Raw genomic sequence first — 15,280 nt, 5'->3', positions numbered from 1 at the left:
ATTCCAAAGCCAAAGGCATACAGGAACCAAGTGACAAGTTGTTCCTCCCATCAGTGTGCAGGCCTTGCTGCCAGAAAAAAATAATCCTGATACTAATTTGAAGACTTCTGTGAACTAATGCTAAACACATCCATTTTAATATTTTTAAAATTCATTTTTAATAAAACCTGACCACTAACTCCAGCAACCTGTTCTCAGGAGCCAAGCTTACTATTTTTCACATCACCTAAAGCATGGCCTTGTGTCCCCAAAGGGCTCTTTCTGAAGAAACAGTACGTTAGCATTCATTACTGTAACCCATTGATGTATATTTTATTTGTGGGTTTAAAGTTTTCAACCACTTTTCTTTGATGCAGTGCATAATCAGCAGTGGTTAAAGGACTACCTTAAAAAAAATGGAAGCCTCTGAACAAATTTTTTGTGATAAAGCATCAAAGGAGTGGAGCTGGAATTAAAGGCCTGAGGGGCAAGAAACAAACCAAAGTTGAAACAACTGAGGTCTCTAAAAACATGGCAGGAGTGGGGGGAACCTCTACCATTATTAGCACTGGAAAGCTTAATTTAAAAAAAAAACAAACAAACAAACAAAACAAACAAACAAAAAACTATCAGATACAGCTTCTTTGCTTACCTGGATCTAGAATTCAAACAATGGATGTCGTCTATCTTGCACCAGAATAAATGTGAACCTTTATGTTTCTATACTGAAAATGGATCAGTAATTTTTATATCACACTCCATGCCAAATTTATGTAAATATAGATTACCAGTGAATGACCAGAAGTTAGAAAATACAAGCTCTACTTCTTTTTACTAATAGATTAAAACAACTACCAATCTGCAGGTGGAAAAATTTACTGAAACTCCTGTTCACTTTGTTTAAAAAACTAACGTTATGATTTCAAAACCTTTTGAGAGTCACTTCCCTCTTTTACAGCATTTCAAAGCTCAGCTCCTTGAGCTTTAAAAATAATGCTCGAGTTTATTCTCGCAGGCAAAGAATTCTACTGAAAACTCTCTTCTGAAGTTTGAACAGGCATCGATGAAATGGTGGCAAAGAGCTCACAGAGCCAGGTTGGCAGTCCCAGTTCGACCATGAAACTCGGAGTTAGACACGAGAGCCCTGCGTGGTTCAGATCTCTTCAAAGGGACGGGAGCGGATCTGTCGGGGAGTGTGGGAAGGCTGCCAGCCCTCCAAATCAGCAGCGGAGCCACGGGGAGGGAGTCTGAGCTATTGCAACACCTGAAACCAAAAATGGGGAGCTCAGAGGTGGTTCTGAACGCGTCTAAAGCAAGAGGAATGGAGGCGGTCGGTCCTCGCTAGTGTTTTTTTCCGTGTGTATCAATCACACACGTTAATGCAACTCCACAACACCGTAAGCACTTTCTGAACTGCAAAACTGAAGATGCAGGGGAAAAAAAGCTCTTGCATAGCGCGAAGATAAAAATGTTTCCTCCTGAATTCAGCTACCATTAACACTCGCACCTGGTGCTTACATAATTAAATGCAGAAAACAACAATTGTACCCCAAGAAAAAAAACTTAATTAGGTTAGGCATGTAGCAACAAACGCGAAATTGCCATCATTAGTACGTCAGGGTGCTACAAATGGAAACGCTTAACTGCCAAGCCCACAACTTAAAAAACTGCCAATTCCCACAGACGAGGAGGAGAAAGCCATTTGCTCCCCTTTGTCATTCCAGGACAACTGCATCCAGGTGAGATTTACTCCCAAAGGAGCAGGGGGGAGCACTGCTGGCTCCTCTCCCTCCCCCCGAAATTTGGAAGGTGGACTTTTGTTTGTGGATGTTTTGTGCTACAAAAGCAAAACCAGGTTGGGCAGTGAGGGACAAAACAATGAGCCTACAAACCTCTCCTCTGTCCTGAGCCTTTCACAGGCACCTGCTTGGCTCACAGATGAGACAACTTCCCCATCCCAAAGGAACAGGAATCCCCTAATTTCAGGCTTAAACCTGTAACAACAACCACCAAAAATCAATTAAGATCCCAGGGAAAATGTTCCGGTGGTATAGACAGTGATGCACTGGAAAAGATTCTCTACAGGAGCTGTAGAGTAACAAGAACATAAAGAAGAGTTTGACAGGTATCCACTAGGAGTGACCTGCACAAAAGTGATCCTGTCTGATCCAGCTGTGGTTTTCCTGATTATATACAGAATCTTCTAAAATAGCTGGAATACTCTTTCCCAGACCTGCTGAAGAGCAGCAGCTGTGATGCCTGTGTGCAGTCACACGAGGGAAAGAAATGATCCCCGTGGTTATAACGGAACAAGGACTTTTCCAGGTGTCTTCTGCCATCTTAGGGGGGAGGCATTGTACCCCAGATCCTCAGATCTCACCACCACGAGAGACCAGACCTGGTAGGACACCACAGCCTTGTGATCCAAAGGTTCCATTTCCCACGCAGTGGACACACTGCTGCAAGGTCCAAACTTAACCACCACGAGTTTGTAGTTTCTCTAAATGCCGAGATACTTCAATTTGTCAGGAATTACTGCGAGCTTAAAATGGGTGTTTAAACGCTTTGTATATTTAATCAACCCTCCTCAATTTTTAAATTATAAATATTCCCTGAGTATTAGGGCATTAATTTCATTCCTGGAGACCACAGCAGCCTTCCTGCAGAGTTCATGCCGGCAAAGTTATTTAAACATTACCACTGAAATTGTAAAGCCAAACAAGTCTTGCTCCCAGCGTCTCCCCGGCAGGGCAGATATTTAACTAAAGCTTGCACCTAAAGCTACATAATATTTAAAGGGCTTTTTGGGCAGAGTTCCAGAGGAGACCTGATACAACTTGTTCAATAAGAAGCGTCAGGTTTTGAAGAACATAAAGGGGGAAAACACCTGATTAAGAATTCAGGTTGCTTTTAGACAACACGCAGTTTGTGGGCAAAGCTGTCACCCACCAGCACGGACTTTGCCTTCCTTGAACCGCCAGACTGAGAGCCTGGGACCACATCTGGACTTGCAAAAGGAAAAAATTTCCCTTTATTGGGAAAATCACCAGGCAAAGTTGTGGCCTAACCTTAACCTTCACCATGTAGTCAAGAAACAATCAAATAAACAAAAAAAAAAAAAAAAAAAAAAAAAAAAAAAAAAAAAAAAAAAAAAAAAAAAAAAAAAAAAAAAAAAAAAAAAAAAAAAAAAAAAAAAAAAAAAAAAAAAAAAGAAGAAGCCTGGCTTATGGCTTTTGAAGGAAAATCCCTGTTGAGATATATGGGGCATGGATAGGACTGCTCCCTGAGAAAGCTCCAGATACACGAGGTTACCCAGCTGTGCAGCCATGAAACATCTTCTTCTGGATTAAATAAGGAGCTATGGCAACCAAGGGTGCCATGGCCTCACATATGTGTAATAATGAGCCATAACCAAGGGGCTTCTGGGAGCTCTCCCACTACTGGTAAAATTTTATAGCATCAAATTTGGGAGCTAATTTAGAAAAAGAGAGAATCCTATTCAATATTTGATGTGCGCTGGTACTTCTTTCCTTTATAATAAAACAATTTGCCCTAAACATCCACATTCTTTATGTTATAAAAAAAAAAATAAAATAAAAATCAAGTGCTCCTGCTGAATCAACTCTCAAGGGAGAGAAGATAATAATATCACATATGAACTTCACAGTATTTGCTTAGTATATCCTATTTGCAGATATCATCTTATTTGAATAATCTTATGTTTGCAATTTTCCAGCTCCTGATGAAAAACTGACCTGTCATCAGAGCAAATTTGCTTCAAAGCTCACATATGACTGTTATCTGTACCTGGTGTTATTAAGAATATCCATTTTTTTTTGACACTCTTTCCCCTCGTTATCTCCACATAAACTTATACCTATAAGAGCTCCCATCTCAGCCCACGGTGCAAACACGGGACTTTACTTTGCTGTCAAATAAAAAAATTAAACAAAAAAAAATACTTGGAATAATTGTCTGATAAATCTGCCAATTCTTTGTCCAGCTGTCGTTGGGAGGGAAAAGTTTGGAGCTGCCCCCTTTTGTTCCCTGGGAGGGCAGGCAGCCCCGCCTGCAGCGCTAATTGCTTGTAAGCCCAGGGAAGGGGCGAAATTCCTCGGCAGCTGGGTTATATCGGGATTGAACAGAGGCCCCCTCCTTGGACAAATAATCCCCGTGGAGAAATTACTGCCCAGTCATCGGGGGTGAAGAAATACAAAGAAGGCAGTAACGCCGGGGGTTTTTATCCTTTTACAGCAACAATAGCACCTTCGTTCCTAAAAGCAGACAGGGTGACCACCGTGGTACAGCTGGGCTGGGCTAAACATTCTAACCCAGAACTGTGGTGGGAAGATAAACAAAGATGCGAAACTGCAGGTAAGCTTTTCCTTCCCTCGCAGCAGCTCTGAAGTCGGCAGCTCTCTTTCATTTCCTCGAGTGATGAATTCATCTGGCTCGACAAATTACTGCCTGCCCAGAACATTTTTCCCTTCATCCCAGCACAAAGTGGGGAAAGGACCGAGGAAAGTGGCACTACCTGCTTTGAGGGGCCCAGGATAGGGTTGAAGATGAGAGGGGTTGGTGACCAGAGCTGTGATTAGGACATGGAATAAGAATAAAACTGGCAACGAAAGGGCACAGGCAAATCCAAAGGGGGGGAATCTGGGAAGTTGGCCTGGGACTAAAACGAAACCATTTTCCAGTAAAGAAACTGGACAGTGGGATTTGAGGAGAGAGAAAGGGGACACTCAGTCTCTGCACCCCAAAACAGGGTCTCCCACTCCCAGCTGCTGCCCAGCAGCACAGGAAGGTGTCACTCATCTCTTCCCCTCTCTGCTTGTTTCCACACCCATCACTCCTCTCTCCATCAGCTCCCTGCTCCTTCATCACTTCAAAGCAAACATTTTTAAGACCACAGTTTGAAATCGTCTGCGTAAAAACGTCTCCCTAAAACCAATCCCTCTTTAACATGTAAATTTAGGCCAGTAGATTTCAGAATGGATGAGAATAAGGGAGCAGTAAATTATGAAATGCGGGTAGTGGGACTGGGAACAAGTAGAGAAGAAGGTGGGAATCTCAAGGTACATTTCATTCTGAAGTGATTTATAATGTTGTATTACATCCTGAGCTGAGAGACAAGTTCTAGTTTGCTGAATCACTTGGAATTTATCAGACCTACTTTTAGAAACACAAGGATTTTCATTTCTTTAAAGAACTCAACCCCTCGTTGCACAGCCTGGGCCTCAAAATTACAATTCTGACCTTAATCTTCACTCTCATTCTTTTGGTGAAGATAATGCCATTGTTCTGGGAAAGATAAATAGATCACCTATGCAATCTTATGAAATCATACATCAACCTGATTAGAACCAGAACAAACACTGGTTTGCAGACCAGAGTTTGCACACGTAAACCTGGGGTTTGCTTTGAGACAGGAGGGTGAGAGAGATGAGGTTCCAGCTGGATGCAGAGTTAGAGGAAATATCATATCCATCCACACACGCACAGAGAGCGTGAACCCCGAGACAGCTTTAATTTTGGCGCTTCCCAACCTTAGGTGCTTGGGTTTGCACCTTAATAACGTTCTTTTAACATTGGGTGTGCATAATACACTCACAGATCACTCAGCCAAGACATAATTGATTTAATCAGCCCCATTTGTGAATGATTTGTGAAGCTCACACGAGTTTGTGAAGTTGCAGTCCTGCCCAGTAAAAATTAAAGCAGATGCCTCTGCGAGGCCCAGAGAAACAAGCTGATAATGTAAAAGGAACAGACTGAACTGTAACAGAAGTGTGACAAAAAATATTTTGTTCTTTGCTACTGTGTATGTAGCCAAAACCACAACACTGCAGATCTGTCAGTCCAAATGGCAGAACTATCATTCTGAATTTTAAAAAGAAAATTAGCTCGAAAAGACAGTTGAATTATAAACCCTGCATGTTACAAGGCATTTACATAAGAACAAGGGAAAATATGTAAATTAGATGACTTTGTAAAGAAAAGAACCCCAACTATTCTACACATAATCATAAGGTAGTGTTTTTAATGGGAGAATCATTGAAATTCGTCTGCTTTTGGAAGAGACCGGATTTGATTGATAATAAAATTAAATATTTTCTTAATCCAGAGGAACTCTCTTTATGCCATCAAAGACTTTGAAACACTTTGTTATCAATACCATGCAAATTCAAATTAGGAGTAAGCAGCCTTTCTCTAACTGAATGAAGAAAAGGCCCAAGTGAGAACAGCGAATTGCTGTGTATTTAGAATTACTAATGGTGGTAGCCTCAAATACATCACATTTTTCCTATATTCTAATTTAATTCCCATTAGTGTAAAAGTGGTTATCCAGCAGTATCTAATTTCCAGTTGGTAGCCCTGCCATTCCCTTGGAGAATGTGCTGTATCACCAATTAAGGCCTAATTGCCAGAAAGTTGCTCTCTGTAGAGTGTGTTTTCTCTTTTTCTCCAAATAATCATCCTGTTTCTACCCACAATACTGGTACAAAAACTAAAATTCCTCTTTCTTCCAACCAGGAATTAAAATTCCCTGTGTGCAAAACTGACCGAGGCGTGGGGAAACCCCAGCGAGTTTCGCTCTGCCTCCAGAGAACTGATTTCTGCTCTTTCCCTTGGACCTTTTGTCTCCTCGCCTCGTTTTCCCCACTGGAAAATGGAGGGAACATCACTTCTGTGTTCTCAGAGCAATTAGGTGTGTGGAGCATTTCCATTCTGGGATAACAATGCTCATAAGGATGAAGTTCATTGTCTGTTTTCTTTCTCATCAGCACCATCATCATGAAGTGACCAGATCCTGGCCCTGGTCACTCCACACCTCGGGTTACTGGTCCCCCACTACAGCTGCTTTTAAAAAATCAAGCCTAAATTGCAGGTACAGAGTCATTCAACCTGAATTTGAAGGCCTAAAAAGTGTGGGGGGTTATTTGCAGTCTGTCCTTAGAATGAAAAACCAGCAAACCAGAAGCTGCATTACCACCCAACATTATCAATCCGAAAAGACGAGCAACTGCAAAGACAGACTTTAACCTGCAAAGGAAGGTTTTCCACGGGTGTCTCCTAAAAAGTAGTTCTACCCGTGTAAGAGTTTTGATCCTTCATCAGCCATCGCCACATTCCATCTTCTGGGTAATGCCAAAAGCTCATGCCCCCCCACATTACACTGACACAGGGTTCCTACAGCTGGAAGGAAGACATGGCACGTGGGAAACAAAGGAGGACAGATCTTTCCAAGCCTCACCCCTCTTGCCACCTACTCTGCTGGAGATTTTCTCGGCTTATGAATACTGAAAAGCTGCACGTTATGATCTGTGAGCGTTTTCCGCACAGTGAAAAAGGAACTTTGGAAAGATGTGACGAGCAAAGAGCCACTCGTAAATGAGTAGTGAAGCTCTGTGGAAAGAGCAGAAAATCTGAAAGAGGAGGTGAGAGGTGAACGCAGACCTGATTTCATACTCCTCCGTTCTGTGCAGCAAGAAGAGAGTTGTAAACCCTTTCTGTAATATCTGTAATTTCGATACTTGGGCTTTGCTTGCCTCTACAGCTTAATCCTGGGGTTTACTCAAGATTTTCTCAGAAAATGTAGTGACTAAGAAGTAATTACTTTCATTAGAAACAGAAGGAAGAAACTATTGCAAATTTTTTCCATTACAGGAGGTGGGAATTAAGGACTGCGACAATCTGCAGTGTCTGCCCTTTGGGGTCAGTACATCAGCAGACAGTGGTGCAGGGATCCTCCCCCTCCTCTGAGAGTGATATGCCATGTCCATATTCTCATTTTATTGGACATGTGCACATTTTAAAGGAATACCCAGTAAGATTCAACAAATAGTTGGTGCCATTTCCCCATGCCTTGCTGCTCACACCTGTATACACATTTGATGTGGAAATTAATGAACTTGGGGCCCAGAGATACTTTTAAGGAACTCTCAGCTGATTAAGGCCTTTGTTTTGTTCTCAGGCAGAGCAGCGTGAAGGCTTCAGTAAACAGGCTGATATTCAAAAGTGCCTCTACGTCTACAAGTCAAGTACCTCCATCACTCCTTTATTTCATTGCTTCTTTTCATTTTAATGCCCCCTGTAAAACCAATCAAAACAATTTTAAATAGCATTTGGCATTTTCTGCCTACTGAAGCCCGGTCCTCCTACAGGACCTCCTTCCCTGGTCCTCCTCAGGCCCAGGAAAAGAGCAGTAGCTCTTAAATCTGAAAAACAGCTTTAAAAGCCACCACCACCCCCTGCCTGTGCCTAACAAAACATGTCCTTCACCTTCAGCTACAGCTGGAGAGCCTCAACAGAAGCATCTTCAGATGCTTGAGCAGGACAAGGAAATATTTGTGTTTTCTGCACACAAGACACGTGAGACGTTTGCCTACACGTGGAAAAAGTGTTTTACATTTCTAGAGCACTTCCAGAGCAATTCCCACAGCACCCTGTGGACTGATATCTGTCCATTGGGGAAGGGTTGTCATCTCCTACCCCCATGTGCAGCTCTGTCCTACAACATGAAACCAAAAGGAAGCGAGAAAGAAACACACTCCTTACATAACCAGCTGCCTTTTTACCTTGGGTTGTTATCGAGAGCACCACGGCCACAAACCAAAGGTCTTGCCCGGTGTAAGAAAATTAAAGCCTTATTTTATGTATTTATTTATACACACACACACAACTGAGTCTGACTTTCTGAAGAGACTGCAAGGTCCAGTCACAAATACATGTTCCTGTATCACTGGCTGGGACAGGAGCACCACTTTAAAGAATTACAGACTGAACGTGTATTTACCAAAAAAAAAAAACAAAAAAACCCACAAAAAAAACCCCAAACCAACTGATCACATATCTTGTATCAGTTCCTGTAAATAGCAAAACATAGTTTATTTATTTTTAAAGTAACTGCTAGGAAAGTGTAATTAAAAGGATACAATTAGGCAACGACTAAAAAATACTCAGAATCAATCCAGAGACTTCCTCTTTATGATTATTACCTATAAGAACATATTAAAAGACTGGAGAAAGGAAGTTGGCACCTTCTATAGCCGAAGAGCAAAATATGGGCCCTATTTTAACAGAAATTAAAAAAGCAACTAGAGTAGAGCACACATTTTAAATACAGCCATGGCAGCTTTTGTTAAGGGTCCTTGGAAATAAACTATGCTTATTTATTTATAGAGCTTCCATCATTATATCTCTGGATGCACTACAAAATGAGAAAACCCAATACTTTTAATTAAAGCTGAACTAAAACTCCCCTGCAATAACAGAAGGCAAAAGCAAACACAGATTGAAGAAAGAAAGAAAGAAAAAAAAACATTTCAAGAACAACTGACCTGTAAAGAAAGACTTTGCTTGCATAGAAAGTTTGAATAAATCCTATAAAAGATGTTAAATTACAGAGCAATCTTTCTTGCTTTGATCTGATACAACAAAAAGCTCATGAATAACAAGATTTTGGGCTGAACCAAACACCTGGAAAGGGTTACAGTCTACCCTGGGCTACTGGGCTACCAATGGAACTAATATCAGAGCTGTACAGGAAAAAAAAAAAAAAACCACACATAAATACTAACATCTTAATTGGCTGATGCACTGTCACGGTGGGGGAACTTGTGCATGCAGCCCTCTCAAACCCACTCCATTTACAGAGATGAAAAGGAACAGCATGCAAATAGTAAAAGGAGATAAAACACTTTAACAACCCCACAGAATTGCTGCAGCAATCTTCCAGCAGAAAGGGATTAATTAGCAACAAAGGCAAAAATGGCCATTTGCCTTAAATTATCAGTTCTTGACATGAGCACTACGGGCTGGGAGAATCTTTGTACCTCCAGAGCTATTACCTAAACACCTCAGACGTGAGGGTGCTCTGCACAAAGCAACCCAGAGCTTGTGACGGTGGGTGCAGTCCCAGAGAATTGTTCCGTGGAGACATTTGTGGTGAGCACACCCCCATCTGACAAACGCATTCGACACGATGCGAGAACATGCCAACAGACTGGCATTAAAACAAAAAAACAAAACAATATTGCTTATTTTTCTTGACGAAAGAATCCTGTCAGTGCTCCTTTCCCAAACTCTTTCTTCTCCCTCTCAAGGGATGAGTTTCATGTTATGTGCACGCCACGCACAAATTTGAACTTTGGATTTAAACCCTCGCTTCACTTGCATTTAAATTATGTAAATATCAAACCCAAGCCCTGTGAAATCCAAAACAGGGAGCATCTCGTCCTGGTTCAGGATAAAACAGGCTCGGTCTTCTTCCTGTTATACATTTTGAATGGGCTAGTGCAGGGCCAGGCTGGTATTTAAAGTGTTTCCCAGCTACATCGCTACAGGGTGCTCTGCAACTTGTCCCCCTTTCCTGCCTCCAATTTTCTCTTGTACAACTTCCACTTCTCAGTGTCATGAATATTCATTCACCGGGTAAATTGATGTCAAGTTACTGTTCAGACAAAGTGCAAAAACTTCCTTGCCTTTTTTTTTCCCTAGAGATTTAACTACCAGGAGGTTGCTGGGCCTGGTGAGTCCAGTACCTAAGGCACACCTGCGAGAAGAGAAACTTTATCCCACGGTGAGGGATGTCAATATATTTGTGCCAGCTGAACAGAAAAGCAGACTGATCTTTTGGGGCAACCAACTTAAACCGGGTCCAAACAACGCTCCCAAGAAATACAACCTGTCTTCTCTTCGAGTTTGTAAAGACAAAATTATCAGTTTCAAGGACAGAGCTGAAAAAAACTACAGGACACCCTAAAAGATGATGTCGCCCTCCCCAGTTCCAGCACAGGCAACAAAATCTCATGAGGGGGGAAAAAAAAAATCCCAAATTAAAAATACCCTCAATATAAGGTCAAAGAAATCAAGGCAATCCAGAAATCAGCATGCAGCAAGAACTTGATTACAGTCAGCAAATGAAGTTAAGAAGAAACGAACCGCAAGGAAAATAAGTGAAAAAGAGGTGGGGATGTTGGGGCATAAAATCCTAAAAAAAACCCCACAGACCACCCTCAACATAAGGGAGGAGAAATCTCACCCCTTGCTCTCTTTGCTTTAACAAAGTGCATAAAATCACACGCTTTCATTCCTTGACAAAAACTGTAAAAGAATGTAAGGAATAAAGATTGCCATGCAAAGTAGGGCATTTCGATTTCTCAAGTCAAAACTTCATGGCACATTTTTTAAAAGGGGTCACTTTTCCTCAAAATACCAAGTGGTTTTCCTCACTCCCCCCAAATGCAGGTTATTTTCTTTATAATTTTCCCCTCTGCACTGTTGAAAATAATGGGACAAATAATACATGATGCACAAATAAGTCATAATGTTCCATGCAAGTTATTAGCAGTGAAATGCTGAATGTGTGATAAATCTAGACCTGCAAGTGAAATATGCCTCCTAATTAAAAATCAATTATTAAAACCAGTAAAGAATGAAAAAGAAAAAAGGCTCACTCACCAAACCCATAATGAAATCCTGGAAACTTCAAGAGTTATTTGAAAAGCAGAAAGAAACCTTCAACATCTATATTTAACTAAAGACTCTATTGTGGGTTTCTCGATTTTTATGATTAGCCAGTTCTGTGAAAAATTGTTTCTGGTATCTTTCGTGCTTTTATCTCTTCATTCCAAATGGTCATGCACATGAATAGACAGCATTTAAATGGGGAAAGGCAAGAACAAACCATTACTCTGGCTCTGGGCAATCAAAGTACACGGATGCCCTGATGTGGCCCCGAGGTGACGCAGGGATGATAAGCCCAAAACCACCAGCCCCTGAACTTAGATCCCAGTGCAAGATGTTTACCCACAGTGCTGTTCAGTGACAGCTCTTTTCCAGTAGATGGTTTCGAGAAAAACAGACTTAGACCAGGGTGTGCAAATAACTATTTCCGACCGATTTATGTTCAGTTCTGGAAAGATTTCCCAACGTAGAAAAGCTCAGAAGAAGCTCAAAAGTCACAGCACCTGTTGCACAAGCTTGGACAAGCAGAAATTTCCAGTTTTCTTTTTCTGTAAATCTAAGATACGTATTCGTACCCCCAGCAGTGACAGAGAGATTAAATTAACGAGCATTACTGAAGAGATCTGAATCCCATTATTGGAGAAACTACACTGGTATTACGTATTATCATAAATATTCAGCATCTGCAATCAAAAGAAGGCTTTGGTGTTTACGTATATAATAAAGTTTTAATAATTCACTATCAATATTTCACGCCAAGTGCTGCCACCCCTTCCTTCTGGATGAAGCAAAAAACACATCCAGCATTTAAAATCCACAACCACTCAACTGGGAATGGAAAAAAAAAAAAAACCTCGTACACAGAAATGCCAGTGGCCAGTGTTTTTCCAAGAGCCAGGGGCTCCGGGCTCCCTCCCCCTGTGGAAGGTGGGTGGGTGGCCAGGGCTGCCTTCCATTTTGTGTCCCCCCGCCCCGGGGCAAGCACCGGCCTGCAGACCCCACACACCCTCCCCTTCTCCAGAACACGCACCCCGTGGTGCCTGCCCAAAATCTGTAGCACTTTGGCTACAAAATTCTCGGGGAGTTTTCCTCAGAAAACTGGGAAAACTCAAGCGAGCGTTCCCCTGAGGACGTGTAGGCTGTGCCCCACCCGAGGGCGGCTCATGGCACCTCCAGAGCGGGAACGCAGCCCCCTCAGACATCGGCAGTCGCACTCTAAGCCACAAAACTGTCCCATCTGGTGTTTTACCTGTCTCACAAGCAAGGGGGTAAACGTTGTTATCCTTCCACTGGAGGTTAAAGGGCGTGGGATTGGGGTTGTGGGCGCGGGGGCTGCAGCAGATCCCTCTGTGGGCTCGCCCAGCCGGTCGCAGCCGGTTCCCTGAGGGACCCACCGCCCGCCCGAGCCCAGCCTGCCACAGCAGCTTCCCACAGCTCCCAAGGGTAGCACTTGTGTGGAAAACAGCAGTGGAAGCCCCGAAGAATGCCAGGGAAGCAGGAGGGATGGATTTCAGTTTCCAATATATTCCTTCCATCACATAAAATATGGGGAAAAATCCCAACTTGACCCACAGCCCCAGTTCATCCCAACTGCGGCAGAGGGAGAGCCACATTATCAAGTGCCACGCCGAGCAGATATCAACTTCTGAAGTACAGTCCAGCTGAATAAATACCACGGAAAGTTAATAGCCAAACCCTTTCAGCAGCAGCGGTGCTCTGGGAACCTGACTGGAATTTGAACATTTGCATTGATATATAATTTTTTTTTTTTTCCCCCCGATGTTACCAGCTGGGAGCAAGTGCTGGAGAAGGAGGTACAGGAACAGCTCTGCTGAAACTGGAACAGCTAGGGAAGGATTACCTCCGAAAGGATTATCTTTTAAACAAAGAAAAATTTGGTACACTGCAAACAACTAACTCAAATCAAAAGAAACAGATTAATCCAACAGGATTAACAGGTAAGGCTGCCCTGTGCTTTAATGTCCAGACACACAGCTGAGGAACGTGAAGGGTTTTATTAAGGGTGCAGTTCTGAAGCACCTTTCCATGGTCCAAAATAAGGGCTGCCTGTTCAGCTAAAACAAAAGCTTTGCCAACTCATCCTGCAGCTTCCCAAGCAACAGAGATCTCCTGTCTTTTTACAGAGCCCTTTCCTTTACCCTTACATATGTAAGCTCTGATCATCCAGCCCTTTTAACTCCCGCCAGGAAGGAAGATTAGTCGCTGCCTGCGCCGCTCCTGCGCTGTGAAATTTCCAGAACTGAGCACTTTTCCTTCCCTCTGGGAGGCAGGGGAAGTCACAGAAAACTGAGATCAAGCTCCTCGTGGGTTGTTCTTTCCTGAATTGTTAACACTCACGGAAGCTTTTATGGCCATGGTACTACAGGATTACAAAAAGAAAAACAGCATCGATCTACCAAAAAAAAAAAAAAAAAACAAAAAACAAAAATACATGTAGCATCCATGTATTTGGAAACAACACACAATCCATGTGCTTGAGCATCCCTACCTTACTAGCAGGCGTGTTGGTAGTATCTCTTACCTGCACCAAAGATTTGTATTGAAATCTATTTGAGTATTCTGGCAAACAGAATGAGGTAAGCAACCAAGTTGAAAACATAATTATTATTTTTTTAAAAAAGCACAAAGATAAAGCCTCATTAATTGACTAAAATTATTTTCACTGTGTTCTAATAATTTCTTCTTAAATCTTCTATTTAACATATATTTGAGGTTCTCCTGGGGTAAACTGAAAATCTTAGACACTTAAAAACATAACATAAGGCAGTTCAGTTCCTTTCTGTTTCACTCTAATCCAAAGGTGAAACCGAATTCAGCAGCAGCCACAAACCTCACCTCCCGATGATATGAAAGATTATCAGCTCCGGTGAGTCTTCCCATCTCATAATTTTACATTTTCAACTTCTGAACTTACCACCTATTGTTTTATAACCCAAGAATCATTACAGTGGTCCAGCATGTATTTCACAGTCATTTAAAAGTGAATTCAGCATTAAGCAAAGACTCACCTCCTCCGCCTCCAAGAAGGCTGGAATTAGCTGCAAGAAAAACAAAAGGAGAATCATTAGCATTGAACTTCCAAAATATAGATAGAACCACACCAGAAGATGTTTCGCATGACATTTTCCATTGTTTCAGTAACTTTGCTACTCTTCACTTACCCAAGAACATTTAATGCAAAAGCAATCATTTATGCAAACTGCAATTGCAGTCTTCACCTCTGCAAAATCTTTGAGTGCAACAAATAAAGAAAACAATAATACAACTACTAAAGCTAATGCATTGAATAGCTTATGAAATTACAACCTTGCATTTATAATTCTATGAACCATATTCCGTTGTGATCACCAAATGAACTAAAAAAAAAAAAAAAATTATTGCAGAGAAACTTCAATAGACTTTGATGGAACTTTTGACTAGCTCTCCTTGTTTTCTGTGCCATGGGACCCTTGAGGACGACAAACCTCGGCCCTGTTGATATAAAAAGGTGTTTTGCCATTGCAGGCAATTAAGTTGGGATTTCCCTCAGCCTGCTTTAATTGCCCCTGCACTGTAACTATCTGGTTACCCAGGCCAGAACTCAATAAATCACTTATGGAGAGCAATTTTCAGAGCGTGGTGATACAAGATGGTCCTTCAGATTAAGCTGGCACAACCGGAGCCAAGCCAAACGTTCTCCTCTCACTGCCCAGGCAGAAACAGAAGGAAAGCCCTTTTTGGATGTGTGGGGAACAAATCCATGTTGTATGGGAATGCAGATAAAACACAGTTTAAGAGCAAGAGCATAGGGGATGGACACAGGTATTCC

At 42.0% G+C, this 15,280-nt stretch overlaps 1 protein-coding gene across 1 annotated transcript in view; it reads right to left on the bottom strand.

Moving 5' to 3' along the window:
* MACROD2 (mono-ADP ribosylhydrolase 2) overlaps window positions 1-15,280 on the bottom strand; it is a gene marked incomplete at its 3' end in the record, with an annotated part of 239,041 nt that overhangs the window by 56,052 nt on the left and 167,709 nt on the right. The window contains exon 4 of the mRNA XM_027894485.1: window positions 14,481-14,510. Coding sequence (XP_027750286.1) covers window positions 14,481-14,510 — 30 coding nt within the window. The remainder of the gene's footprint in view (window positions 1-14,480; window positions 14,511-15,280) is intronic.

The sequence above is a fragment of the Empidonax traillii genome, unplaced genomic scaffold (genome assembly GCF_003031625.1).
Source record: "Empidonax traillii isolate 1590-97213 ecotype Southwest subspecies unplaced genomic scaffold, ASM303162v1 scaffold429:size503459, whole genome shotgun sequence".
NCBI lineage: Eukaryota > Metazoa > Chordata > Aves > Passeriformes > Tyrannidae > Empidonax > Empidonax traillii.
Note: the sequence above shows the minus strand (reverse complement) of the source record. Positions and strands in the feature narration are given on the sequence as shown.